This window comes from Marmota monax, unplaced genomic scaffold, assembly GCF_021218885.2.
Source record: "Marmota monax isolate L192 unplaced genomic scaffold, Marmota_monax_Labrador192_F-V1.1 WCK01_AAM20220418_F8-fsc00035, whole genome shotgun sequence".
Taxonomy (NCBI): domain Eukaryota; kingdom Metazoa; phylum Chordata; class Mammalia; order Rodentia; family Sciuridae; genus Marmota; species Marmota monax.
In genome coordinates, this window is record NW_026691961.1 from 3,347,231 (window position 1) to 3,373,810 (window position 26,580).

General features: G+C 36.0%; 1 protein-coding gene and 1 pseudogene across 3 annotated transcripts in view; one reads left to right on the plus strand and one right to left on the minus strand.

Annotated features, from left to right (window-relative positions):
- Smg1 (SMG1 nonsense mediated mRNA decay associated PI3K related kinase) overlaps positions 1-26,580 on the plus strand; it is a 97,530-nt gene that overhangs the window by 35,800 nt on the left and 35,150 nt on the right. For all 3 annotated transcript variants that reach the window (XM_058576449.1, XM_046436398.2, XM_058576461.1), the window contains 25 exons: positions 142-315; positions 2,183-2,407; positions 4,666-4,767; positions 5,928-6,197; positions 7,858-7,988; positions 8,094-8,255; positions 8,591-8,709; positions 9,185-9,272; positions 9,360-9,461; positions 9,727-9,867; positions 10,419-10,618; positions 11,200-11,396; positions 11,569-11,733; positions 13,160-13,314; positions 14,597-14,739; positions 14,866-15,067; positions 16,846-16,955; positions 18,008-18,155; positions 18,535-18,694; positions 19,393-19,513; positions 22,605-22,853; positions 23,202-23,486; positions 24,612-24,756; positions 24,958-25,096; positions 26,336-26,566. In XM_058576449.1, coding sequence (XP_058432432.1) covers positions 142-315; positions 2,183-2,407; positions 4,666-4,767; positions 5,928-6,197; positions 7,858-7,988; positions 8,094-8,255; positions 8,591-8,709; positions 9,185-9,272; positions 9,360-9,461; positions 9,727-9,867; positions 10,419-10,618; positions 11,200-11,396; positions 11,569-11,733; positions 13,160-13,314; positions 14,597-14,739; positions 14,866-15,067; positions 16,846-16,955; positions 18,008-18,155; positions 18,535-18,694; positions 19,393-19,513; positions 22,605-22,853; positions 23,202-23,486; positions 24,612-24,756; positions 24,958-25,096; positions 26,336-26,566 — 4,164 coding nt within the window. The remainder of the gene's footprint in view (positions 1-141; positions 316-2,182; positions 2,408-4,665; positions 4,768-5,927; positions 6,198-7,857; positions 7,989-8,093; positions 8,256-8,590; positions 8,710-9,184; positions 9,273-9,359; positions 9,462-9,726; positions 9,868-10,418; positions 10,619-11,199; positions 11,397-11,568; positions 11,734-13,159; positions 13,315-14,596; positions 14,740-14,865; positions 15,068-16,845; positions 16,956-18,007; positions 18,156-18,534; positions 18,695-19,392; positions 19,514-22,604; positions 22,854-23,201; positions 23,487-24,611; positions 24,757-24,957; positions 25,097-26,335; positions 26,567-26,580) is intronic.
- LOC124093390 (small integral membrane protein 11-like) lies at positions 4,198-4,399 on the minus strand (annotated as a pseudogene).

The following is a 26,580-nucleotide window of genomic DNA, read 5'->3' on the forward strand; positions in this document are numbered from 1 at the left end:
AAACCCATTTTTATATCTGGAGTCATAAGTATTCTTTTCTCTTAATTTTTGAAAATCTATTGTGAAGTTAATTAACTAACAAATGGGAGGTTTTTTAAAAATTAAAAATACTGGTTAAATATGCTGTTAATTCATATCTAGGATCTCAGCCATGTGGCCTCTGGGGAATCAGTGGATGAAGACGTTCCTCCCCCATCAGTATCATTACCAAAGCTGGCAGCGCTTCTCCGAGTATTTAGCACTGTGGTGAGGAGCATTGGGGAACGATTCAGCCCAATTCGGGGTCCTCCAATTACTGAGGCATATGTAACAGATGTAAGTGTCTTTAAGAATTTCAGGTGTTGTTCAAAAGCAAAATTGTTTTGTGTTGTGAATGCTTCTCATACCTAGTGAACTGTTACTAACCTTGCATTTGTTTATCATGTATGATATATGTGCCTGGTTACTTTCTAAGCCAGAAAAGCAAGGAAACCCACTCTAGCCCACTTCCCACACCATAAAAAAGTACCACTCTGGAATTTTAAATGTTCACAAAGTTTTCTTTTAGGAGATCTTTCACAAATAAATAAATTGATCTATGAAAGATCTGTTTATTCTTTTTTTAAAATGTACCAATTATTTTGTTTTAAAATTATTGAGTGTTTTTTTTAGCTTTTCAACATATTAAGAATAGTGTACTATAAACAGCTTCAAATTTGGGGCTGGGCTTGTGGTTCAGTGGTGGAATGCTTGCTTAGCATGTGTGAGGCACTGGATTCGATTCTCAGCTCCACATATTAAAAAAAAACATTCCATCAACAATTAAAAAATATTAAAAAGAGAGCCTCAAATGTATTTTATTTGAGCTTACAGGATGAAACTCATTGTATCTTTTGATAGCCTGACATTAAAGTCTAAAGATACATAAATTTAAAATACATGGTAGTCTGAGGCTGGCAGTAAAAAAAAGCCAGTTCGTCACACAGTGATCCCAAGTCTTAGTTGCACTGCAGTCCAGTGAGTGGTTCAGTTTTTAATAGAGGAGAAATGAACCCCAATGTACTCTGTTTGAATATCAAAGTAGACCAACATGTCATATAGTCAGAAAAGATTCAATCTAAATGATTAAAACTTTACTGTTTAGATATAATATTAGCTTTTAGGAGTATTTACTTATATATATGCTAAATAAAGTGGGATATTAATTATATATAGTTCTTGGTGAGTTAATTGTATATTGGAGCAGAAATGTTAGAGGCTAAAGATGGTTAAACCTTCATGTTATATATTAAACCGTTTAAAATCTGATCATAATGGTTTTAATATTTGTTTCCCCTTTACTGTTTAAAAGGTGGTTGTTTGAAGACTGTTGGAGTTGAAATTAGGGCATTCAACTCAGATGTAAAACGAAAGGAAGGGGACATATTAAATATATTATTTTATGAGAATCTTTTAGGCATTTGTGAATGATTTTAACAGAATCTTTGTATAGGTTTTAAAAAAATCCTGTATGTAGTTGCTATTGACTATTACAGAAATATTTTTCAATATCAGTTTGTTCTGTTGTTTTCTTGCCTAAGTTATTTTTATTGGAAATTTGGTACATAAGTGTTGACCATTACAATTCAGAGATTTGTGTGTGTGTGTGTGTGTGTGTATCAGAAATTACCTGATTTTTATAATCCTTAATAGGTATTATGTGGCAAGCATAGAAATGCTTACTTTTCAGAAGAGATCATCAGGGGCTGGGGGCATAACTCAGTGGGAGAGCACTTGCCTAGCAAGCATCAGCATGTGAACATCACTGCTAGCGTAAGGAGAACTGGGTGTCTAGTTTTAAAAGATTGGTGACCAAAAGTTGAAGAGCTACATTTCAGTAAGTGTGAGCAGGTTATCCCATGTTAATATTATGAAGACTCTGAGCATTAGCCATGCTGTGACTTTGGGGAGAGATGAAGAAGGGTAATATACAGATGGCAGATTCCATTTTCTGTCACAATAATACTTTGGGGATTTTTCACTTTTTGCATTAAGTAGTAAAGATACTCTTATTACTCAGCTACTAAGATCTAGGAGATTGAGAGACTCCTGGCAAGAAAAGAAGTTAATTATCAGTTGAAGCTGAGTTAAATAGAAAATATTTTCTTGCTTTGTGGAAGCATGTGAGTTTTTTTAAAAAGCTGCTTGTTTTCCCCATTTGCAGGTTCTGTACAGAGTAATGAGATGTGTGACGGCTGCAAACCAAGTGTTTTTTTCTGAGGCTGTGTTGACAGCTGCTAATGAGTGTGTTGGTGTTTTGCTCGGCAGCTTGGATCCTAGCATGACTATACATTGTGACATGGTCATTACATATGGATTAGACCAACTGGAGAATTGCCAGACTTGTGGTACTGATTATATCATCTCAGTCTTGAATTTACTCACATTGGTATGTGAATTATTGTTTTTGCTGCTTTTTAATGTTTATTTAGGCCCTTAAATTTAAATATGTGTGGAAGAAATTATGGGCTTTAAAAAATTTATTAATGACTTTTTTTTAGTGCATTGAAAAGTCTTATTTTTATAATCTTTTAGGCTTTTTTTCTAGTATCTGTTAACTTATAGAAATAGCTCATCTCAGCATAGCTTTACCTTTTTTTTCCCATCTCAGCCTCTTCAATACCCCTAATAAGTACTATATGAGAGAAAGTACTTGATAGCTATTTTGAAAGACTGTTGTGTTTTGTTTTCCATATAAAACTTCTTTTATAGTTTTTATTCCTTTAATTTCTTAACCATAAATAACTCCCACCTTTCATTATGATCATTCTAAAACACAAAAAAATGGAATAGCATATTGGATTGCTGCATACTTGGTACTCAGTTTCTATAATTAGAAACACATGGCCCATCTGGTTTCATCTAGGCTGCTAACCCTGCCCCCTCATTGCGGCCCTTCATCTCCAACTGTATTTGTTATTTTTAAGAATATTCTAGATGACATTCTGCTGAATATTTATACCAAAGTTATACTTAATTTTTTTGCAGACCAAAGATTTAACCCAGGGACTCTTCACTACTGAGCTTTTTGGTTTTTTACTTTACGACAGGGTCTCACTAAGTTGTCTAGGGCCTCTCTGAGTTACTGAGGCTGGCCTTGAACTTTCATTTCTCCTGTCTCAGCCTCCTGAGCCACTGGGATTACAGGCATGTTCCACCACAACTGACATCCAATTGTGTTTATTATTTTAAAGAAAATTCTAGATGACATTCTGCAGAACATTTCTGCCAAAGTTATACTAGTTTTGCTAGTGTTAAAAAAAAAAAAAGAATATCCTCATGTTTTACTGTAAAATGCATGTTTCCTATTTGGATGTCTAAACACTTTAATGTCACTGTGAAAAGCCCTTGAAATATAGCTTAGTTTTGTTAACTCTTTTTTAAATCAATAGACTTTATTTTTTAGAGCAGTTTTTAGGCTTACAGAAAAATTGTGCAGGAAGTATAGGATTTTTATATATCCTCTCCTCCAGCAGTGTCATCCTTTATTAACATCTTGTGTTAGAGTGGTATGTTTGTTAAAATTGATGAGCAGTATTATACATTGTGTTCACTCTGTTGTACATTTTAGGGGGTCCCTCCCCCTGTGCCATTCTGGGGGTGAAATATAGGGCATTACACATGCTAGGCCAGTGCTTTATCAGTGAGCTACATTCCCAGTCCTATTCTGTTTTACTTTGAGACAGGGTCTTACTGTGTGGCCCATTCTGGCCTTGAATTTATTAGTCCTCCTGTCTTCTTAGCCTCCCTAGTAGCTGGGATTATAGGCACATGCCAGTGCTTCTGGCCATTTTATGAGTTTTAACAGATGTATAATGACAAATATTCATTATTACAGTACCATACATAGTAGTTTCACTGCTCTAGAAATCCCTGGTGTTCCAACTAATCATATCTTTTACTTTCTTCAACTCAAACTCTTGGCAGTCCCTGACCTTTTTACTTTCTCCATAGTTTTGCTTTTTTAGAAGGTCATGTAGTTGGAATCATGCAGTAATAGCCTACCCTCCATTTTTACAAAGGCATTTTAATAAACAAAATTCTGATTCTTTCAAAAGCATTTAAAAATTCATACTACTTGAAATTAAAGGTATAGGCTAGGAATTTATCTTCTGACTTATCATTCAGTAATTGTCTGTCTGCTCTTCCTCCTCTGCTGGAGTCCACCCAAGCTGACACCTAAATGGCAGAACCTTCAATTTCCCTTTGGTTATCTTTCTTCTCTGATTGCTTCTTCTTTTCAGCCTTTAGATTTTGCTATTTTGCTTCCAGTATTTTCTATTGGTACATTTCACTCCTGCAAATGCCAGAGAATTAGTGTCTTTGCTGCCAAGATATATAGCAGCAGGGGCATGTATTAAAGAACTTTCTTCCACTTCATGGTGGGCCAACTCTGAGTTCACTCCTGATCAGCATAGTCCCCCAGAGAAGTACATGAGACGGGGCTGGAAGTTTAGGTCCTGGGAGTTCAAAGGTCTGACAGTTGCGGTGACGGATCCTCCAGAACCAGGCTCGACACCATCCAGAACGCGTACACCTAGTAATAGCCTTTTAGGTTGCTTTCTTTCACTTAGCAATATGCACTTAAAATTTCTCCATGTCTTTTTGTGACCTGATAAGCTCATTTGAAAAATTTTATTCTTTTAGATTGTTGAACAGATAAATACAAAACTTCCATCATCATTTGTAGAAAAGCTGTTTATACCATCATCTAAACTCCTGTTTTTACGATATCATAAAGAAAAAGAGGTAAGTGATACCTTGACAATGACTTAAAATAACTTCCATCATTGAAGAGTTGGACTTATGTTGCTTAGTATGCTACATAAGTGAAACTGAATGAAATATTTCATTTAGAATAGTGATTGAAATGATTACTTTAATATGTATTATTGTAATATATACCTTAATGATGTGCCAGATAATCTTCACATTGTTTTAGTAAATTTTCTTGAAGATAAAAACAGTAGATGTATTTATAAAGTTATAATTTCAGAAGTACTGTGTGTTTTGAAAATAAAAGTTATTAGCTTCTCAGCTAACCCCTATTCATATCCACTACAGACTTTCCAAGTAGAGGCAGGAAAATCAAGTTGGGTGTGGTGTCTGATGGCTGTAATCCCAGCAACTGGGGAAGCTGAGATAGGAATGTCATAAGTTCGAGACCATCCTTAGTGAGACCCTGTCTCAAAATAAAAAGACCTAAGGATGTGACTGACTAGTTAATAGCCCTCAGTTAAATCCCCAGTACCATTAAGAAAACAGTCTGGGGATATAGCTCAGTGGTAGAGCATCTTTGGGTTTAAACCTCAGTAATATTACCCACCATCCAAGGAGGGGGGGAAATCAATCTTACACTGCCATTTGTACATGTCTTTTGATGTTGACCTTGTTTTAAACATGGCTATTTAAGAAATTTGATATTGGCAGTTTTGATTCAGAGTGTCCTCTATTTGTAATAAAGCTTTATAACCTGTTTGAGGACAAAAAAAGCTCATTAAGCCAGGTATGGTGGTGAATGCCTGTAATCCCAGCAACTTGGGAAGCTGAGGCCAGAGGAGTGTAACCTCAAGGCCAGCCTCAACAACTTAGCAAGGCTCTATCTCAAAATAAAAAGGATTGAGAATGTAGAGCATTCAGAGTGGTAGAGCACCTTGGGTTTAATCCCTAGTACTACAAAATCAAAGCAAAAAAAAAAAAAAATTTTTTTTTTTCTAATCACTAATGTGTTTAAGTTCCCTAGAGGTAGGTTTAAAAAAAAACCAACAGCTAACAGTTTTAGGTGATCTTGACTGTATCAGTCTTAAATTGATGTGTATCATCAGCACTATGCAGATAGTGATTTGTTTCCCATATAATTTTACAAGATTTATTTTCTGTTATCACTTCCCTGAATTTTTCTTTCTCAGGTTGTTGCTGTAGCTCATGCTGTTTATCAAGCAGTGCTCAGCTTGAAGAATATTCCTGTTTTGGAGACTGCCTATAAATTAATTTTGGGAGAAATGACTTGTGCCCTAAACAACCTGCTACATAGTCTACAACTTCCTGATGCTTGTTCAGAAATAAAACATGAAGCTTTTAAGAATCATGTATTCAATGTAGACAATGCAAAATTTGTGGTCATATTTGACCTTAGTGCCCTGACTACAATTGGAAATGCTAAAAACTCATTAATCGGGGTGAGTTCCTAATTGTAAGGACCGTTTTTATGTCTGGTTAAGCCTTCTTGCATATTTACATATTTTATTTAATATCATGTTATTATGTCAGCAGAAACAGTCTGTAGCAAATGGCCATACTTAGGACATGCATGGATAAATGAAATTGGCAGGAATGTTTTCGGGTCATTGGATATAGCTGTTTTCCTTTAAAAAAATATTTTATATTTCTTCAAAATATTTTTTCATGAATTTCTCCAATAACAATAGCAGCTTAGGAAAAATTTGTCAGCATTTTCCATAGCTCAAATGTGTGTTTTTTTAAAAAAATTATTTATTGTTTAATTCTTTTAATGTACAGTCTCTTTCTTGCTCTGATACTTTTTTCCTTTCCTTTTCCTCCACCAAAGATAGCACTTACCTGTGGTCTTATATTTTAATTGCCTGTTTTTCTCTAGGAATATTTATGTATTTTTTAGAATAACAATAAAGGTTTGTTTTTTCCTTTAAGAAATTTAAAGTAGCCCTGCTTTTGATTTATAATTATTGCCTGTGGTGTGTATCTTCCTCCTTTTGAACCTTGCAGAGTTGAAAACGTTAATTTTAATAGAAAGTATTGTGATATAATTAAGGAATGTTTTCTAAGAGAAGACAGCAAAGTCATATCTCATCTTTTTGTGTTTGCTCCCCATATTGTGTGACCAGGTTGCCTTGTACCATCTCACAGCTGCTGCTTCTCTCATAGCCAGTATCAGATTATGTTTGGGTGCTTTATTAGACTTTTCCCTTCTTTATATACAAAAGCTTGATCTTTGAGGAATTCACATTGTGTCCAGATTAGAGGAGGTTTGTGTCCCTTATTCTGGAAACAAGGGGAGAAAGGATGAGAAGAGTGCAATCAGGTGGAATGGAGTTTCTTAGCAGCAGAAAAGGAAAGGATGGAAAAGGCATAAGGTTCAGAGATGTGCGTTGTTTTGTTTTTGACAGGGCACTTTGCTATTTGAAGTGTGTCAAAAAATTAAGGAAGTGCAGGCTACCATACCAAAAGGTAGAAAGGGCTTTGCTTAGATTTTGGACTGTGGGCCAAATGCAGTCCAGCTCCTGTTTTTTTTTTTTTTTTTTTTAATTTAAATCTCTACTAAGGTTTATTTTACATATTATGCAGTTCTCATTTAAATTGTACAATTGAGTGAATTTTAGTGTGTTAGGAATTGTGTGATCATCACCACTCTGCATCTGTTTTGTAAAGTTGTATCAGGACACATCAGTTCTCATTCCTATGTTTTGTCTGTAGCTGTTCCTCAGTGTAGTGGCAGAGTTGAGGAGTTGTCACGTTATAACAGATGCTCTACAGCCTGCAAAGCCTAACATTTGCTGTCTTAATCTTTAGAAAAACTGTTTGTAGAGACCCCAGGTTTAGTGCGATTATTTCCAGATCTAAATTTTATTTTTGTTTTAGAAATGTCTACAACTGGGTGCAGTAATGGGCACCTGTAGTTCCATCTACTTGGAAAGCTGAGTTAAGATTGCTTGAGCCCAGGAGTTCAAGACCAGACTGGGCAACATAGCGAGACCCCATCTCAAAAAATAGGGTCCAGACTTATTTTGAAGGATAAACTCTTTGTATGCTGGTGTGTGTCTTGGAGGGAGAATAAATATACTTTCTTTCGTATACTGTCAGATGTGGGCGCTGTCTCCAACTGTCTTTGCACTTCTGAGTAAGAATCTGATGATTGTGCACAGTGACCTGGCTGTTCACTTCCCTGCCATTCAGTATGCAGTCCTCTACACGTTGTATTCCCATTGTACCAGGTACTGTACCGACAAACCTTTCATAAGAAAAAAAAATATTTTTTAAACTTGCTTGTTTCTTTTTTAATTGAAGATGAAATGGTGAGCCATACTTTTGTCTTTCAGGCATGATCACTTTATATCTAGTAGCCTTAGTTCTTCCTCCCCGTCTTTGTTTGATGGAGCTGTGATTAGTACTGTAACTACAGCTACAAAGAAACATTTCTCAATTATATTAAATCTTCTGGGAATATTGCTGAAGAAAGATAACCTTAACCAGGATACAAGGTAACTAATTAATAATTTTTAATGTTAACTCTTCCAGACTATTTTCATTCACCTTTATAATTTGGAAATTAGAAATGTTGATTACAGAGGTGAGAGAGCAGTGTCTTCATTGTAAAACACTTTATAATTTGGTTTTATTACTTTATATTCTTTGCTACAATTTAAGCTACTTTGGGAGGTTTTCTTAAAAGGCACCCCACCATTTTGTAAAAGCAAGGTTTGTAATTTGAACTTTTGTTATTGACATCTTTAGAAAAACCAACATTAAGAAAAAGAGAGTTCTTTTGTATTTTTTTTTTTTTTAAATATGAAATCAAGTGTTTATTTTGTTTCAGGAAACTGTTAATGACTTGGGCTTTGGAAGTTGCTGTTTTAATGAAGAAGTCGGAAACATATGCACCTTTGTTCTCTCTTCCATCTTTTCATAAATTTTCCAAAGGCCTTTTAGCCAACAGTAAGAGACTCAGATGTTTTACTTTTTATCAGCCCTTAAAAAGAAATAGTTGATGATGGAAGTAGACAGTTGAGCACTTCCCCTGACCTAAAGGTTTATAATCCTCATTTTAATGACATTTATACAATCAGGCTTGGGGTTTTTTTTTTTTTTTTTTTTTTTTTGTAAGTATTTGAAAACAAAATTGTTTTAAGTGATACATTTTTAAGCTTATGTGAATGTTAATGCATTCCATGTAGTCTTCAATTTTCCCCCAGAAAAAGTTTTGTATGAAGATGGGTTAGCTTAAGTGAATTTTGTTCAATGTATCATTTTCCTAAATGTTACCACAATGAGAATTCCAGGCAACAGTGCCTATAGTCTATAGCAGGTGTTCCCTGTTTGTTGACTCTATGAATGGATTCAGAAAATTCAGACATTGAGTGTGTGATTTCTGTGGTGCACTGAAAGTAAGTTGTCTTTTCATTTTTCATAGCCCTTGTTGAAGATGTGAATATCTGTCTGCAGGCATGCAGCAGTCTGCATGCTCTGTCCTCCTCTTTGCCAGACGATCTCTTGCAGAGGTATGAACTAGAGACTGTGTCTTCTGACTCTGCCCTAATGATATAGGAATGTTACCACATCTGCTTTGTCCTTTTCCTTTTTCATAGGTGTGTTGATGTTTGCCGTGTTCAACTAGTCCATAGTGGAACTCGCATTCGACAAGCCTTTGGAAAGCTGTTGAAGTCAATTCCTTTAGATGTTGTTCTAAGGTAAAACAATATTTTTTGGAGCACTGTAATTTTACTACCTAAAAACCGTGTAGTTTAGGAAAAGGCAAATTGCCATATTAGTGTATTAGTACCACTTCTCACATAGTGCCTCTTCTCAATGATTAAGAGGTTCCAACATCTCTGTGTTCATTTTAAAGTCAGTTTTATCTTTTTTACTTCAACTTAGGAGATAGCCATTTACAGGATGTGTTGATCTTTTATCCAAAATATTTTGCTTGACAATGGTTTCATTTTCTGTCTACAGCAATAACAATCATACAGAAATTCAAGAAATTTCTTTAGCATTAAGAAGTCACATGAGTAAAGCACCAAGTAATACATTCCATCCACAAGATTTCTCTGATGTTATTAGTTTTATTTTGTATGGGAATTCTCATAGAACAGGGTAAGACATTTCTTTGACTATTTCTTCTGGAAAAAATGATTTTTTTTTTAGGAATATCTTGATCTTACACCAAGTTTTGAGGATAAAATGGGTCCAATGTGGCAAGATAGAAAGTAACAATCTTCTCAAGTGGGTCATTTTAGTTTTCATCAATAGGAAATTTGCTTTGAAGATAGCATCTGTAGAAACAAAAGTGGCCCTTGAAATTCAGTGGTGAAATTGATTGACAGTAAGTGATATGATTGTCCTCAACACTTTGGGGAGTGGGTGGGGGCAGAGATACTGTGAAAATGCTTGGTTTCATTGGATGAGTTTTATCTTGTCCACCAAATTGTCATGAGCCATTTACCCTGATAATTCACCCATACCACCCCATCTGCTTTAACAAAGATTTTAAAATGAGAGATGAGAATATAGTGCCCCCCAATTTCATAGGTTTTGTCTTATTTTTGTAGAAAAAAATTGTAGTTCATTCCATTCCCCTTGTAATTGTTTTGGATGTTTAAAATGAAGTTGTTATTGTTTGTTAAATATGAAACTGTTTTTCCCAGGAAGGACAATTGGTTAGAAAGATTGTTCTATAGCTGCCAGAGACTGGATAAACGTGACCAATCAACAATTCCCCGCAACCTTCTAAAGACTGATGCTGTGCTTTGGCAGTGGGCTATTTGGGAAGCAGCACAGTTCACCGTCCTTTCTAAGTTGAGAACTCCATTAGGCAGAGCTCAGGATACCTTCCAGACAATTGAAGGTAACCAGCTCTTCTTGCTCTTGGAACTTTGCAATGCAGATAACTTTCAAAGATTTAGAATCAGATATGATGAATTTATCTGTTAAAATAAAGATTGGAGAGTATATGTTTTTTTTCTTTGCATCTTGTAAGTAATTTTTAGGTAAATTTGTTAGAATAAGATTTCATTGAGCTGGACAAAGTGGATCATGCCTATAATCCCAGCTATGTCAGAGGCTGAGGCAGCAAGTTCGAGACCAGCCTTGGCAATTTGGAGACACCCTGTCTTAATAAGTGAAAATGGGATGCCGTTGTAGCTCAGTAGTAGAGCGCCCTTGGTTCAATCACCGGTTTGGGGGGGTGAGAAAAGGATCAGCTTTCATTGAATAACTATATTGGGTACTGGAGTTTCTCTTTTTGTTCAAAACCTTAGGGGATTTATATGGAGAAACCATCTTTTCCCCCTAAAATTAAAAATCATCTTTATGTTGGGATTTTTAATTTTTTAAATGATGGATAGACAAGCAGAGAGGGTTCCCACTTACTTATAGATAAAACCTTAAAAAAATAATTTTGCTTTAGAATGTTGTTTTTGCTTTTAGGTATCATTAGAAGTCTTGCAGCTCACACGTTAAACCCTGATCAAGATGTTAGCCAGTGGACAACTGCTGACAATGATGAGGGGCACAGTAGCAACCAGCTTAGACTTGTTCTTCTTCTCCAGTATCTGGAAAATTTGGAGAAATTAATGTATAATGCATATGAAGGGTGTGCTAATGCCTTAACATCACCACCTAAGGTTGGTTTCAGTGGGATAGTGTTGCCTTGTAGCAGCTGCACTGTCAAACATGGTACTATATACAAAGCTGAAATCACTATAGATTTGTGTGCGTGTCTGTGTGTGTGTATTTGTGAGATCTATACCTGTAATTTGAACCAGTGCTGAACTCTTCTTTCCTTTCATGATTAAGGTCATAAGGACTTTTTTCTATACCAATCGTCAGACTTGTCAGGACTGGCTAACCAGGATCCGCCTGTCCATTATGAGGGTTGGATTGTTGGCAGGCCAGCCTGCTGTGACAGTAAGACACGGCTTTGATTTGCTTACAGAAATGAAGACAAATAGTCTGTCTCAGGTAAAGGATGTGTTGGGGATTCATTTTAAATCTTCATTGGAGAAAGTTGGGTTTAATTTATTTGCTATGACTTAAACTTTAGGTAAAATAAGCTAAAACTTATTTCCAAAGCTTGCAAAAGGGAAAACTGCCAAAGTCACATATTTATGTTTTCCAAATAAAACATACTGAAAATGTGCACATCGTATGCTTAAGGGCTGGGGCTTTAAGGGTAATTATAAGAAATTTTTCTATGAAAAAAATAATTTTATAATGTAGGTAAAAATGCTTGAGTAATTTTGTTACATGTATGTTTACAATAACTGCAATCCAAAACTAATAAAATATTTACTAATCTAATGTCAGTATTCAAAGACACAAAGTTAATCATTCATTAATTCATGTTTGTTTCTTTTTAATGTCTACTTTTTGTTTACTCAAAGTATAACTACTAGAGAAGCCATAGGTTAAATATTTAGCAACTTTTGTTTTCTTAGTTCATATAATTTATTGTAGTTTGGTACTAAACAGCATTATATAAGTTATTGCCCCATCAGGAAAAATAAAACATACCATGATTGTCAAAGGTAGATGTAGGTCTAAGTTTCAGAACAAAGAAGAATGTGAAACTAAGAAGAGGAAATAAAAAAGCAATCAATCACTCATGGTGACCACAAGAAGAAACCCAAAAGAGAGTCTCTCTTTTACAGATATTGATTTTCTTCTCTAAATTAATAAAAATTATTTTGACATAAATTATACTTTAAAAAACTAGGAACTCTTCAAGTAACTACAAATATGTTTTTGTTTACTTTAAAAATGTAGGCAACTTTTTTGAGGGGAGAACGTAAAAGCTAATACCCATGTGCTGCTAAAGTTCTGTCATTAATCTTTTTTTTTTTTAAGGTTGTAGATGGACACAATACCTTTATTTTTTATTCGGTGCTGAGAATCAAACCCAGTGCCTCACACATGCTAGGCAAGTGCTCTACCACTGAGCCACAACCTCAGCCCTATCATTCACCATTTGTTATGTTTTTTCCCCTCTTCACATTTTTTGAAGTGGGTGCGTTAAAGTTATACATAATGATGGGATTGGTTGTTACATATTTATACATGCACACAATATAACAATATAACTTGATCAATATCATTCCCCATCCTTCTGTCCTTCCTCTCTGCTCTTTACTCACTTGTCGCTTTTATTGTGACTTTTAAGAACTGTAAGTTAATAATGTGAAAATATTTGGTAAAAACATTTGACCTTAGGCTTAGTTTGTGATGAGTAGTTGTAAATTTAGTAGGGTTTTGCTTTGTTATGTTTGTGGTTCCGCAGGGCCTTGTGCACACTAGGCAAGCACTATACCACTGAGTTACACCCCCAGCTGGAATTTGAATTTTGATGGTATTGAGGTCTGTGATAAGTTTTTCTAAATGCTATTTTCAGGGGAATGAATTGGAAGTAACCATTATGATGGTGGTAGAAGCACTGTGTGAACTTCATTGTCCTGAAGCTATACAGGGAATTGCTGTCTGGTCATCTTCCATTGCTGGGAAAAATCTTCTCTGGATTAACTCGGTGGCTCAGCAGGCTGAAGGGAGGTAAGTTGGAAGAAAAGAAATTGATAATAGGATTGCTTTGTGTTTAAATCCTTTGTATTGCTGGCTAGCATTGTAGTTAAATGTTAAAGCAGCTTTGTTCAATTTTAGCAGTTGAAACTTCTGATAAAATCATTTCACTAGAAGGCAACTCAGTCTGTTCTTTAATTAGCAGCATTACTGGAATGCCATTCTTATTTAGGAATTAGTGAGAGACCTTGCTGGAAAACAAAGTCTGCCGGTCATTTGTTTTATAAATGCTTTTAAATCAGATCCTGGTACAATTTACCCTGTATTGCTAGAGTATTTCTCATTAGTACTGTGAACTGTACATTTAAACTCATTTGATTTCCTAGGTAAAGGAAGATATACCATAGTAATCCCTGTCTATTTATGTTAATTCAAATAAATCTTGAAAATTTGGGAAAATAAAGAAATAATTGCTCATCATTTTCCCGTTAACTTTGATTTTGTTTGTAAGACTTTCATGTGTAGTATTTTCCTCTTCACAGAAACAGCCCAGGCACATATTTCTGATTACTTTCTTTGAATTCATTCCTACAAGGTGTTTACTAGAAGGAAGGCTGTAGACCAGATGACTTATGAAACAGAATATTGCTAAGTTACTTCACAGAGAAGATGACTCTGATTTATGTCATTAACCATATAGTATCCCATTTCCTTTCATCTTTACGAATACTGAGGGTCACTGAAAAACAAGATTCCTGCCACCAAGAATGAAAATACTTGTACTTCATTAATGTATAGTGGTAGAACTTTTTCCATTGAGCATTTGTGGTATTTCAGAGCATGGATTATGTCTTCATGGGCCTCTCATTTTTACCCTTTATTTGTGAGATTTTATTATACACTAAGATTGTTGATGCTATCCAGTTTCTTGATTTGTAAATTTGTTTGTAGTACACATTATATTTTGGATACCCAGAATGTCATTACGTATAGATTTGTTACTTCATGGATTATTCTTTTGCATTTTTTTCTTCTTTGTAGACTTTATACACATAGATACCAGTTATTTCTCGGTGTTCTCTACACTCATATTTTACACTCATATTTTACAATAGTATTTTACACTCTCATTTTTTCAATATTTCACTGTCTCTGAATTCATTTTCATTTGTTGTGAGGGAGAGATCCTAATTATCCCTTTTTCCCAGCTGTTAATTCATCTTAGTTCAATTCAGTAAGTAATTTGTTCTTTCACCTTTTTGGGAGGAAGTGAAGGAGGGCATTTATAATAAGACTGCTTCAATTTGCATTTAAGGTTTGAAAAAGCCTCTGTGGAATACCAGGAGCACCTCTGTGCCATGACAGGTGTCGATTGCTGCATTTCCAGCTTTGACAAATCTGTTCTCACGTTGGCCAATGTTGGACGCAACAGTGCCAGTCCCAAACATTCTCTGAATGGTGAGCAAAAGTTAATAGTCATGTATTTTGTGTTGATAGTTTTAGTATGTGTTTTTGGGTTATGTGCTCTTTGATATATTCACAATGTTCTGGTTCTCTCCTAATTTTATGAAATATTTCACTCAGGTGAATCCAGGAAAACTGTGCTGTCCAAACCAACTGACTCTTCCCCTGAGGTTATAAATTATTTAGGAAATAAAGCATGTGAATGCTACATTTCAATTGCTGATTGGGCGGCTGTACAGGAGTGGCAGAATGCAATCCATGACTTGAAGAAGAGCACCAGTAGTACTTCCCTCAACCTGAAAGCTGATTTCAACTATATAAAGTAAGGACTTTTTCTTTTCATTTATTAATTATAATACTTAACCTTGTTAAAATGAATTTTCAAACAACTGTAAAATCTTATTCTGCAGCAGAGAAATATTAAAATTGGTCATAACTACTCATACATGATTATATTTCTGATAATACTATCATTGTAAACTAACAACAGTGGGAACCCAACACTGGAGGAGGGGAAGGTATTTGTGCAATGGGAAGTAGACCAGTAAATATTAAATTAATATTTTTAATGAACAAGTTGCTTAAAATGTTTGGTTTACTATATTTTATCACTGCTTTAGAAATTTATCACTGCTTTAGAAAGGATCGCATATGATGCCTTTTTTCTAAATTAGTTTTGAATACATACAAGCATTTGTTTTAATGAAATGTTTGTGAACATCTGTAAATTAAACTCTTTGTTTTCTTCTCATTCTTCTGTTCACTGATTAATCCTGTGATTGAAAATTAAGTACTCACTGTATCTCTGAGAGTATCCAGACACATGGCTGGAAGGATAAAGGTCACTGGACTTTGTATGCTATCCTTGCCTTCCCCTGGTAAACAGGTTAATGGGTAATTCTTCACTGAGCAGTGGGATAGAGTAGGACATAAAACAGACATGCATCCTAACCTTTTAAAACAGAGGTTGAAGAAAACAGAGAAAGTACATTGACAGAGGGATTGATTAGACCTCACCTCTCTGTGCCTCAAGGAGAACAGTTAAACTTGAACACAGACATAGTTTGAATGTGCATGTGGAAGATTATATTAATGGTAGAGAAAACTAACGCCTATGGAGTCAGTCATTAGCTGACAGCATAGAACCATACATATTGGGGACATGAGGTACCTGCCCTAGATAAGATCCCAGCCCCTGTAGTGGCAGGAATGATACGTGTGTTGGTCACCAAATCTTAACAGTTCACCATGCTCAGTAGTCAAGCTCACCTGAGGCCAGTGGTTGTACTGATGTCCGTAGCAGCAGGGACAAAGTACATCACATGGTGAACATTTCTAGTGCTGACTTCAGGCTAAGTGGTAAGGGAAGGGACACAGTAAGGGGGGATAGGCAAAAGTAGAAGAAAGACTGAGAAACCCAAGTCTGTTCTGGTTGGACAGCGGCTGTGTGAGATTGGGAACAGAATGAGGACTAGTAAGTAGTGATATGGAGCCTGGAGGGTGAGGCTCTTATCTTGGCCTTGATGCTGCAGGGCATAGGAAAGTTTCAGAGGTGTCCTCATTTCCAAGATAGAGTGAGGAATGGGAAGGAAGAACTCTTCAAAGAAGATATGGGTTTGAGGAAGAACAGTGAAAAGAAGAGTTGGGGGAAGGGATGCCAGAGGAAAAAGAAGGCAGGAAATTAAATGAGGCGCAGGCTGAGATGAGAGACCTCCAGGGCCTCAGGCTTTAGATGGGAGGTGAGGCCTGTGGGTCTCCAAGGGACAAGTTGGAGACAAGGTGTGTTGAAGCCACCGTGTGCAGTGTGTTGAATAGGCTTCCCAGGAGAATAGTCTGCAACACATGGAAAGAGGGAGGAGAGAGAGAGAGGGATGAGCACGTCAACTGAATGTTTTATGATTTTCCTGTTGTCACTCTCATTTCAGTGGTAATTAAGATGGTAGTCACATCTTCAAAATAAAAATGTTAACATAATTTTTGAAAGACCTTTCTTCAGAATAATGCTGTCCACCAGGCTTTTTTCTAGAACTTGTTCTTTTTTCCGGTGGGTCTGTGGGCTAGATGGGGTGTAACACAAGCTGACCAATATCTTAATTACAGATCACTAAGCAGCTTTGAGTCTGGAGAATTTGTTGAATGCACTGAGCAATTAGAATTGTTACCAGGAGAAAATATCAATCTGCTCGCTGGAGGATCTAAAGAAAAAATAGGTATTTGAGAAAATAATTTTATATTAATATTTTTAAGTTGCTCAAAATGTTTGGTTTACTATATTTTACTAGACAATTCGGAATTTATTGTACATTTCTTTGGGGGTACTAACCCATGTGAGTGAAACTATAAATTTTAGGATTCTATTAACATTTGATTTGGTAAATGAAAAACAGTTAAAATTGTGTAAAGTAAAAGAAGCTATATATTTTGAGATTTGTTTAGAGATACTTTGAAGTTTATGTAGACATTTTATTGGAAAGGGTACAAAGCAGTGTGTAAGGTAAATATTTTTCTTGATTTTTGTCTTAGTGGTACACTAAGACCTTTGTTACAAGTGGAACATTTTGTAAAATATTAGTTTCATGTGTTAATATTAGGTAGTCATTTGTTGATTAGATCTAGATTTGCATCTTTAAATAGTAGGTAGAGTTAGAGATTTTTTTGAAATACTTTTTAGTTGTTGATGGAACTATATATTTTTTATTTATTTGTGGTCCTGAGGATTGAACCTAATGCCTCACGCATGCTGGCCAAGCACTCTACCACTGAGCTATAACCCCAGCCCCTGACTTATAGAGTTTTTAGGGGAGTGATGTTTAATTCCTTTTTATTTATTTTTATTTATATATTTTGAGGTACTGGGAATGAAACCCAGGGCCTCACATGTGCTAGATGAGTGCCCTACTGCTGAGCTACATACTCAGCCCTGTGAGGTATAATTTTATAGGAAGTAAAAATGTTTATATAACTATCAGAAATGCTTAATTACAGTGTTCAGCCAGCTGAACTGAAAAATGAAAGAAAGTATTCATTAGTGATTTTTTTAAAGTACTATCAAAATACATTATCACTCTTTTTTTTTCTTCCTAAATATTTATTTTTTAGTTGTATTTGAACACAGTATCTCCATTTTATTTATTTCTGTGGTGCTGAGGATCGAACCCAGGGCCTCATGTGTGAGGCGAGTGCTCTATGCTGAGCCACCCGAGCCCCATTATCACTCTTGTTTACTTAAAGCAAGTTAATGAAATTTGTTTGATTTCTTTAGATATGAAAAAACTACTTCCTAACATGTTAAGCCCAGATCCAAGGGAACTTCAGAAATCCATTGAAGTTCAGTTGTTGAGAAGCTCTGTTTGTTTGGCAACTGCTTTAAACCACATAGAACAGGATCAGAAGTGGCAGTCTGTAACCGAGTAAGTTCATTCTGAAGGAGGTAAATGTGCATTATATGTATCATATGATGAGTGTGCCTACTTGGGACCGAGGCAGTCAGTCAGGAGGAGACAGTTGCTGGATTGCTAAATACCAGTCCTGATAGCTTAATTTTAGTTGTGGAAGTCATACCATATATGAATGTCATGCACCAATACATACTTATGCTGAAACTAAATTAAAATTCCCAAAAGCAAATGTCTTGACTTATTTATCTCTTTTACTATGGAGCAGGCTACTCATCTTACTCTTTCCAATTTTTGATGCCAAATGATAGCATCTTAACAACTGCATTATTACTTCAGTGGTTACAAGTTGAAGAATTTCATTAATTAATTGACAGTAAATATTTTCTTTCAGAAATGTGGTAAAGTACTTGAAGCAAACCTCTCGCATAGCTATTGGACCACTGAGACTTTCTACATTAACCGTTTCCCAGTCCTTGCCCGTTCTGAGTACCTTACAGCTCTACTGCTCATCTGCTTTGGAGAACACAGTTTCTAATAGACTTTCAACAGAGGTGTGTAGAAGTATATTTTTTTAATTTTATGAATAATAATAGGTATTAGTATAGAACAAAACTTTATTTTTGAGTTTTAAAAATAGCATTTATAGTTAGGCAAACTAGTAAATTCAGAAATTTAAAATACCATTTTAAAGCAGATTTTCATTTTGAGAAGAAGAACCTAAGATACTAATCTCAGGAATGGCTAATTGGTTTATTTTTCCTTTTTCTCCTCCCCCGCCCTCCCCTCAGGTGGAGGGTAGTATACTAAAGATATTTCTTGGAGGCAAATTATTATTTGCGTGTGAATCAAGGATAAAACCCCTCCTCCCAAATAGGGGAAAGTTCACTCAAATACAGGGGGCCTTTTCCACAAGAATTATAATTTATGAGAATCTGTTATAAAGCAGTAGTTTCAATGTTCCTGTAATTTAGCTTCTGCTTTATATAGAAATGTGCTTACTTTATTGGCAAATATATTGATAAGTTGAACTCATTAATATGTATTTATTTTTTTTATAAAAGTTTCCATTAGCATGTACTTGCCTCTTGTGCTGGAAGGTACGTGATGGAAGAGGATAGCTTAGTGGATGAAACTGAAATAAGTCTGAAGCAGCTGATTGTGTTGGAGACTTGGACTTATTAGCAGTGTGTCCACAAATATGCAGGGAGCAATGTTTTTACATTAAGCAATCTTGGCTTTTCTCTGGCAGGACTGTCTTATTCCCCTCTTCAGTGAAGCTTTGCGTTCATGCAAACAGCACGACGTGAGGCCATGGATGGAGGCCTTAAGATATACTATGTACCAGAATCAGTTGTTGGAGAAAATTAAAGGTAAGTTGTCTTCTTTTTCTGAAAATAGATTTATTGGCATACAACTCATTCATTTAAAGTGTACAGTTTGATAAATTTGGGCCTATCTTTCTTATGTCTACCAATACAAGATTCAAAACAGTTACCTCCTCCTAGAAAGTGCCCTTATTTCTTCAGTCTTCTCATCATTCACCTGGTCCTGAGCAGTTACTGATTTGCTTTCTGTCACTATAAAATAGATTTGTCTTTGTTGCTGTTTTATGTAATGTAATCATAGAATGTGCTCTCCTGTGTCTGACTTCTCTTCACTCATGTTAAATGTATCAGTAATAAGGTACCCTTTTTTTTTTTTTTTGGAGTAGTATTACATTGTATAAATGTATCACCATTTGCTTGTCTCTACATCCTTTGATGGAAATTTGTTTTCTTTTTTTCCTAATTGGGCAGTTAAGAATGGAACAACTATGAACAGTCATGTACAAGTCTTTGGGTGGACATATATTTGTGTTTCTCTTGAGAAGATGCCTAGGAGTGAGATTCTTGGGTCTTGTGACTCTATAGCGTACCAGTTTCTTAGAAAGTGGTTGTATATTTTATATTCTTTTGGTATCTTAAAAAAAAGTTCCATTTGTTCTACATCATTGGAATTGTTGGTCTATTTATTTATTTATTTGGGTACTGGTGATTGAACCGAGAGGTAATTAACCACTGAACCACATCTCCAGCTCTTTTTTAAATATTTTATTAAAGGCAGGGTCTTACTGAGTTGCTAAGTGCCTCACTAAGTTGCTGAAACTCACTTTGAACTTGTGATTCTCCTGCCCCAGCCTCCCAAGCTGCTGGGATTACAGCCATTTGCCACTATGCCTGGCTTGTCTTTTTAATTTTAATCACTGGAGTTAATCATTGCTATGAGTGTAGTATTATCTCGTGGCTTTATTTGTATTTTCCTGATGATTGATAATCTTTAGCATCATTTCATATGCATAGAAGCCATTGTTTTATTTTCTGTTCACCTTTTACTCAAGTTTTAATGAGCTAAGACTTATTTATGTGTTCTGAGCACAAGTTTTTTGGCAGATGAAATGTATCACAAGTGTTTTTATTTATATAGTTTGTGTTTTTACTTTTTTTTGGTGCTGGGGATTGAACCGAGGGCTTCAAGCATGCTAGGCAAGCACTCTACCACTGAGGTACATCCCCAGCACAAATGTTGTTATAAATGCCCCAAATTAATGGCTAGAGAATTACTATTTATATACATATTTATATGCATCAAAATTTTAAGAAAGAAATATCTGACGTTTAAGAAATGCTAGATTTTTATATGGTGGCTGTACAATAGAACAGTGCCAGAATTTTATAGTGTTTTAGCTGAAAATGTGGTAGCTGGAGTTAGTAAATTTCTGTGTTAAATTGTAAGATGCCAGCTTCCAAAAAAAGAACATGCACTGCAGGGTAATCACTGGGGCAATTGACTCAGCGTGCCTCCCCACCCCCCCATGCCAAACAGACCAAAATTTGGATCATTGGGCCAGCATTTGCAAATTGAGGGGCCTTTGGACAAATCATTGAACTTCTGAACTTCTTTCCATTTCAATTATTATGGGAGTTACCACACTTATGAGTTTCTTATAGGGGTTCTGTGAGATGTGATGGTATATGAAAGCCCTAGTACAGAGTATGGCATAGAATAAGGCAGCAAATACCTGCATTGCCTTTCCCATCCTTCCATGTCAAACAAGATTTAAAATTGGAGGAGAGACTCATTAATCCAATGGTTCTATTCAGAGATGGATCTGTATTCTGCCTTGTTTTTGTTTCCTTATTCAACATGTCTTGATCAAGTGTGCTTTGGGCTAGGTTGTGTGTTGGATGTTGCATCTAGTGTTGAGGAACAAGAGAAACTTATTTCTTCATTCTTAGATCCTAGGGGATTCTAGAGTCCAGCAGGAACAGTTGACATCAGGCAAGGAGTGGCTATTTTGAATATGTTGAATGTATATGTGCAGGTGTGTTAAAAGAACATAAAAGAGGACACCTGATTTAGGACTAGGGATCAGGAAAGGACTTGTAATGTTTAAGCTGAGACTTGAGGCTGGTAGAGATGAGAAAGAGGCAGGCTGATTTGCTTAGAAAGAACATTGTGTGTGAAGGACAGAGAAAATTATGAAAGATTCTTCCATGACTTAGTAGGGTGCCTATTGTAGTGTAGAAAGACAGCTGGGTGAGGTTGGAGTGGGATGAATGCAAGGCATCGAGCCTTAGAGTCCAAGCCAGGAGGGTGGGCTTGTTCAGAAGTGCAGTAAGAAGCCATCCAATGGTTTTAAGCAAAGAAATTAAATGTTCAGATTTACTTTGTGTATTAATTACTTCAGTTGAGATTGGAGAATGTATTAGAGTACAAAGAGAATGAGGCAAGGGACCAGGTAGGATGAAGTTTCTATTGCTAAACAAGATACTAGGGATGGCAGTAGGGACAGCAGAAAGCAAATCAGATATGAAGATTGAAAGTAAAGTCTTAAGGTAATTGCCAGGGCTCTGCTCAGGTGATCCTGCGCCTTTCCTTGAGAAAGGTTAAAGGTTTTTAGGATGGTAGATAATGAACTCCACTTGACACGGGTTGTAGGACCTTTCAAGTACCTAGAATGTGGGTGATATGGGACTCAGCTGTCAGATCTGGGCTAAAGATTCTCAAGTGATCAGCTTTTGTATGATTAGTTGGAAGTCAGAGGAGCAGGTATCTTGTCCAGAGAAAGTGAGTGCAGAGTGGGAGGAGGGGATGGATAATGGAAGGCAAGGAGCCTGGAGGATTCTTGTGTGAGGCAAGAGGAAATCCAGAAGAGAATAACAGAGTAGAAAGGCAGCAGGTACTTTCAGAAGAGTCCTGGGATGGTTTACTTAACCTTATACTCTTTCCCCTCCCTTTGGCTTAGACTCTTTAGAAATAAAATTTTTTATAGTAAACGTTTTTCACTTCATCATATACATTTGATTAAACAAATACTGAAGATGTTATCTTTGGGGAGGTGATAAGGAAGGGGGGATAGTCAGGGAATGTGGTCTGGGGTTAGATGAATAGGGGACTAATAAAACATTTTCTTCTGTTCAGAACAAACAGTCCCAATTAGAAGCCATCTCATGGAATTAGGTCTAACAGCAGCAAAATTTGCTAGAAAACGGGGGAATGTGTCACTTGCAACAAGACTTTTGGCACAATGCAGTGAGGTTCAACTGGGGAAGACCACCACTGCCCAGGATTTAGTCCAGCATTTTAAAAAACTGTCAACACAAGGTCAAGTGGATGAAAAATGGGGGCCTGAACTTGATATTGAAAAAACCAAATTGCTATATACAGCAGGTTAGTAAAATGAATCATGGTTAGTACATGAATATAATAAAAAGAAAATTTGTGAATGTCATTGTTTATGGGGTAAGGTAATAAAAGAGAAGATTATTTCCAGCTGTTGCTGAACATTGGATTCCTGAATAAGTTGTTTGTAATTGACTTATCTCTATAAATCAGAATTTTTAAAAGAAGTAACTTGGCTGCGAAGTATTAAAGTTTAAAAAAAAAAGGATTTTTCAAAAATCATTGATTGTCATTGAATTTACATGTTTTTAAAAGAAAAATATTATTTTACCTTGAAATAATTTCAGTCATTTGCTTTTAAGGGTAAGTGCTGATTCAGTTTTTGGTTTTCTATAGGCCAGTCAACACATGCAATGGAAATGTTGAGTTCTTGTGCCATATCTTTTTGCAAGTCTGCAAAAGCTGAATATGCAGTTGCAAAATCAATTCTGACTCTGGCTAAGTGGATCCAGGCAGAATGGAAAGAGATCTCAGGACAGCTGAAGCAGGTGTACAGAGCTCAGCAACAGCAGAGCTTCTCAGGTCTTTCCACTTTGTCTAAAAACATACTTACTCTAATAGAACTCCCATCTGTTAATACAGTGGAAGAAGAGTATCCTCGGATTGAGAGTGAGTCTACAGGTAGGATTTCTTTCATTAGCTTTAAAAACATTATTTTAGAAGCCTAAAGTTTATAGTGTTCTGCTGGTGATCATTTGTCACAAAAGTGTGTCTGTGCAGTCTATTATATTGCCTGGAAGTAACTAATACATATTTCTTTACAATCCAGTACCTTCCAACTTTCCATATTCAAGTTGTTTTTATGCCATAGATGTTTTTACCACCAGTATGGTCCTGCCCCTGATATCTAAAGCTTAACTTCACACCAGAAGGAGCAACAGAGATATAAAGGAGTAGCTGTGTTCCTCTTGATTGATAGAGCTTAGAAACTACAGAAGGACTCAGGCTTCACATTCTGACCCTACTGCTAATCACAGTAGATTCATTCAATCAAAAAATTTAAAAAATTTTTTGAGTGTGCTACTTTTAAAGTTTGGGAGCTGTTCAGTCTCATTTTGCTGAAGTCCAGGATTTTTTTTTTTTTTAAATTTTTAATATTTATTTCTCAGTTTTCGGCGGACACAACATCTTTGTTTGTATGTGGTGCTGAGGATCGAACCTGGGCCGCACGCATGCCAGGCGAGCGCGCTACCGCTTGAGCCACATCCCCAGCCCTGAAGTCCAGGATTTTAATTATGTACATTGGTTTTATGAAGTAATTCTAATATACACATATTAGCAGATATTCATTTGGGATATGTCTTATCATTATAAATTGTGGCAAATGCACTGTGACATTTATTCCCTTTAAGATGGGAATAAAGATCTTTGCCTCATGAGTCTCTGCAATTGAATGAGATGGCGTACTTACTTCCTGTGCATTATTTTTTGTTAGAATTTGAAATTAATCTAGTCTTGATGAAATAGCCAATCAGATGCAGACTGCAAGACATTTTACAGCATCTAACACCTGAACTGATTATAGAGTTCAGTGTCATGGAAGACTTTGATGTGTACCACAGGTCCTAATCTCTGCTAAAACTTTAGAGAAGCATAATCCATATTTGTGCCTTACCAAATTATGCACAGTAATTTGGAACTTAGGAATTGCTTGTGTACAATAAAGATATAAGATGTTAATGGGGCTTCCATTTAAAATTTATGAATGTAATGCCAAGTTCTTTTATTTTTTCCTCATTGTTGCAGTACATATTGGAGTTGGAGAACCTGATTTCATTTTGGGACAATTGTATCACCTGTCTTCAGTACAGGCACCTGAAGTAGCCAAATCCTGGGCAGCATTGGCTAGTTGGGCATACAGGTGGGGCAGAAAGGTGGTTGACAATGCCAGGTATGTATACTTCAATGTGTAATTTGTTTAATGCATTACAAAATAGAAATTTAAAGTGCTAAAGGACTTGGAATATGGCTTAATGGTGAGGACCTGGATTTGACCCCCAGTACTGCAAAGCAGCAACAACAAAATAAAGTATCTCTTGATTTGGTAAAACCTTGGTAGCTCAAATACTTGACAAATCGTTCCTTTTTATAGTCAGGGAGAAGGTGTTCGTCTGTTGCCTAGAGAAAAATCTGAAGTTCAAAATCTGCTTCCAGACACTATAACGGAAGAAGAGAAAGAGAGAATATATGGTATTCTTGGACAGGCAGTCTGTCGACCAGCAGGAATTCAGGTAAGGAAAACATGGTACAGTGTTTGGGGGAGGTAGTGACAAGATTGTTATTTCAACTTCTTTATTTTGAGGGAACTGGTCACATATACATCATTAAATATTGAATGCACTTAGGCAATTATTTTGCAAATAAATTTTTTTTGAGTTTTAAGGTGAAATAAAGTAAGTTGTACTTTTCTAAGAAAGACTTAATTTCTTGAGAAATCACTAATTTCCTTAGAATTCTAGTTAAAAGTGAAGTTCTTTTGGTATAAAACTAAATTTGTTTAAATTGATCTTGTGATCAGAAGTTAAGTTTTTGGACTGTGTGCAGTGGCATACCTCTGTAATGCCAGCAACTCTGAGGCTGAGGCAAGAGGATTGCAAGTTCAAAGCCAGCCTGGGTAACTTAGTGTGGCTGTCTCAAAATAAAAAGGGGCAGGCATATAGCATAGTGGTAGTGCACCCACCCCCCTAAAAAAAAAGGTGGTTCTTAAGCTGGGGTGTAGCTCAGCCTGTGCTCTGCATGTTTGTAGCCTTGGGCTTAATCCCTAGTATTGGGAAAAGGGCAGAATTATTTTTATCCCTACGCTGGGACCTTTAAAATATGCTAATTCATGAACCCTATCCCTAGGGATTTTGAACCAGACCTGTGGGCACACTTAAGCTCACCAGGTCTTTCTGCTACCTAGCCAGGGTGAAAAACAGTGGGCGAGATGAGCTATAGCCTTCACTCCTTCCCCCCTCAAAGTCCTGTGTGTTCTAGAATTATATCACTATGAGTAATTAGTTGCAGTCTTCAAAGCCATGTATTTTATTTGCCAGACTAAACTCTGTTGACCGAGTTCTTGCTCTAAACAACAATACAAATAAGTCTCAGACAAAGCTGGTATTAGGCGTTATATGTGGTATTACAAAGGGAGTGAGGTCTGTTTGATGTGTTCTGTGTATGTTCAGCCTCAGGCTTTTGAACAGATCACATTTATTTTTCTGCAGGCAGAATATTGTAGTTTGGAAACATTTAAAGTACAAAGAATAACATGTTTTTATTCTTAAATGCTTAAATCTCTTTTTATTGGCTGCATAAAGAATTCACCATAAAGAGAATTCTGTTGACATTGAGTTAGTGTATATAATATCAATAATATGGAATAAATTAGCCTCATAAGTGATAAAAATGTTTTCTTATGTCAAATCACTTACCTTTCTCTCTTCACTTTATGTTTAAAAAATAGCATTTTATACCCAATTTTCCTTCAGGATGAAGATATAACCCTTCAGATAACAGAGAATGAAGACAATGAGGAAGATGACATGGTCGATGTTATCTGGCGCCAATTAATATCAAGCTGCCCGTGGCTTTCGGAGCTTGATGAAAGTGCAACAGAAGGAGTTATTAAAGTGTGGAGGAAAGTTGTAGATAGAATCTTCAGCCTGTACAAACTGTCTTGCAGTGCATATTTTACTTTCCTTAAACTCAACGCTGGTCAAGTAGGTGGCATAGT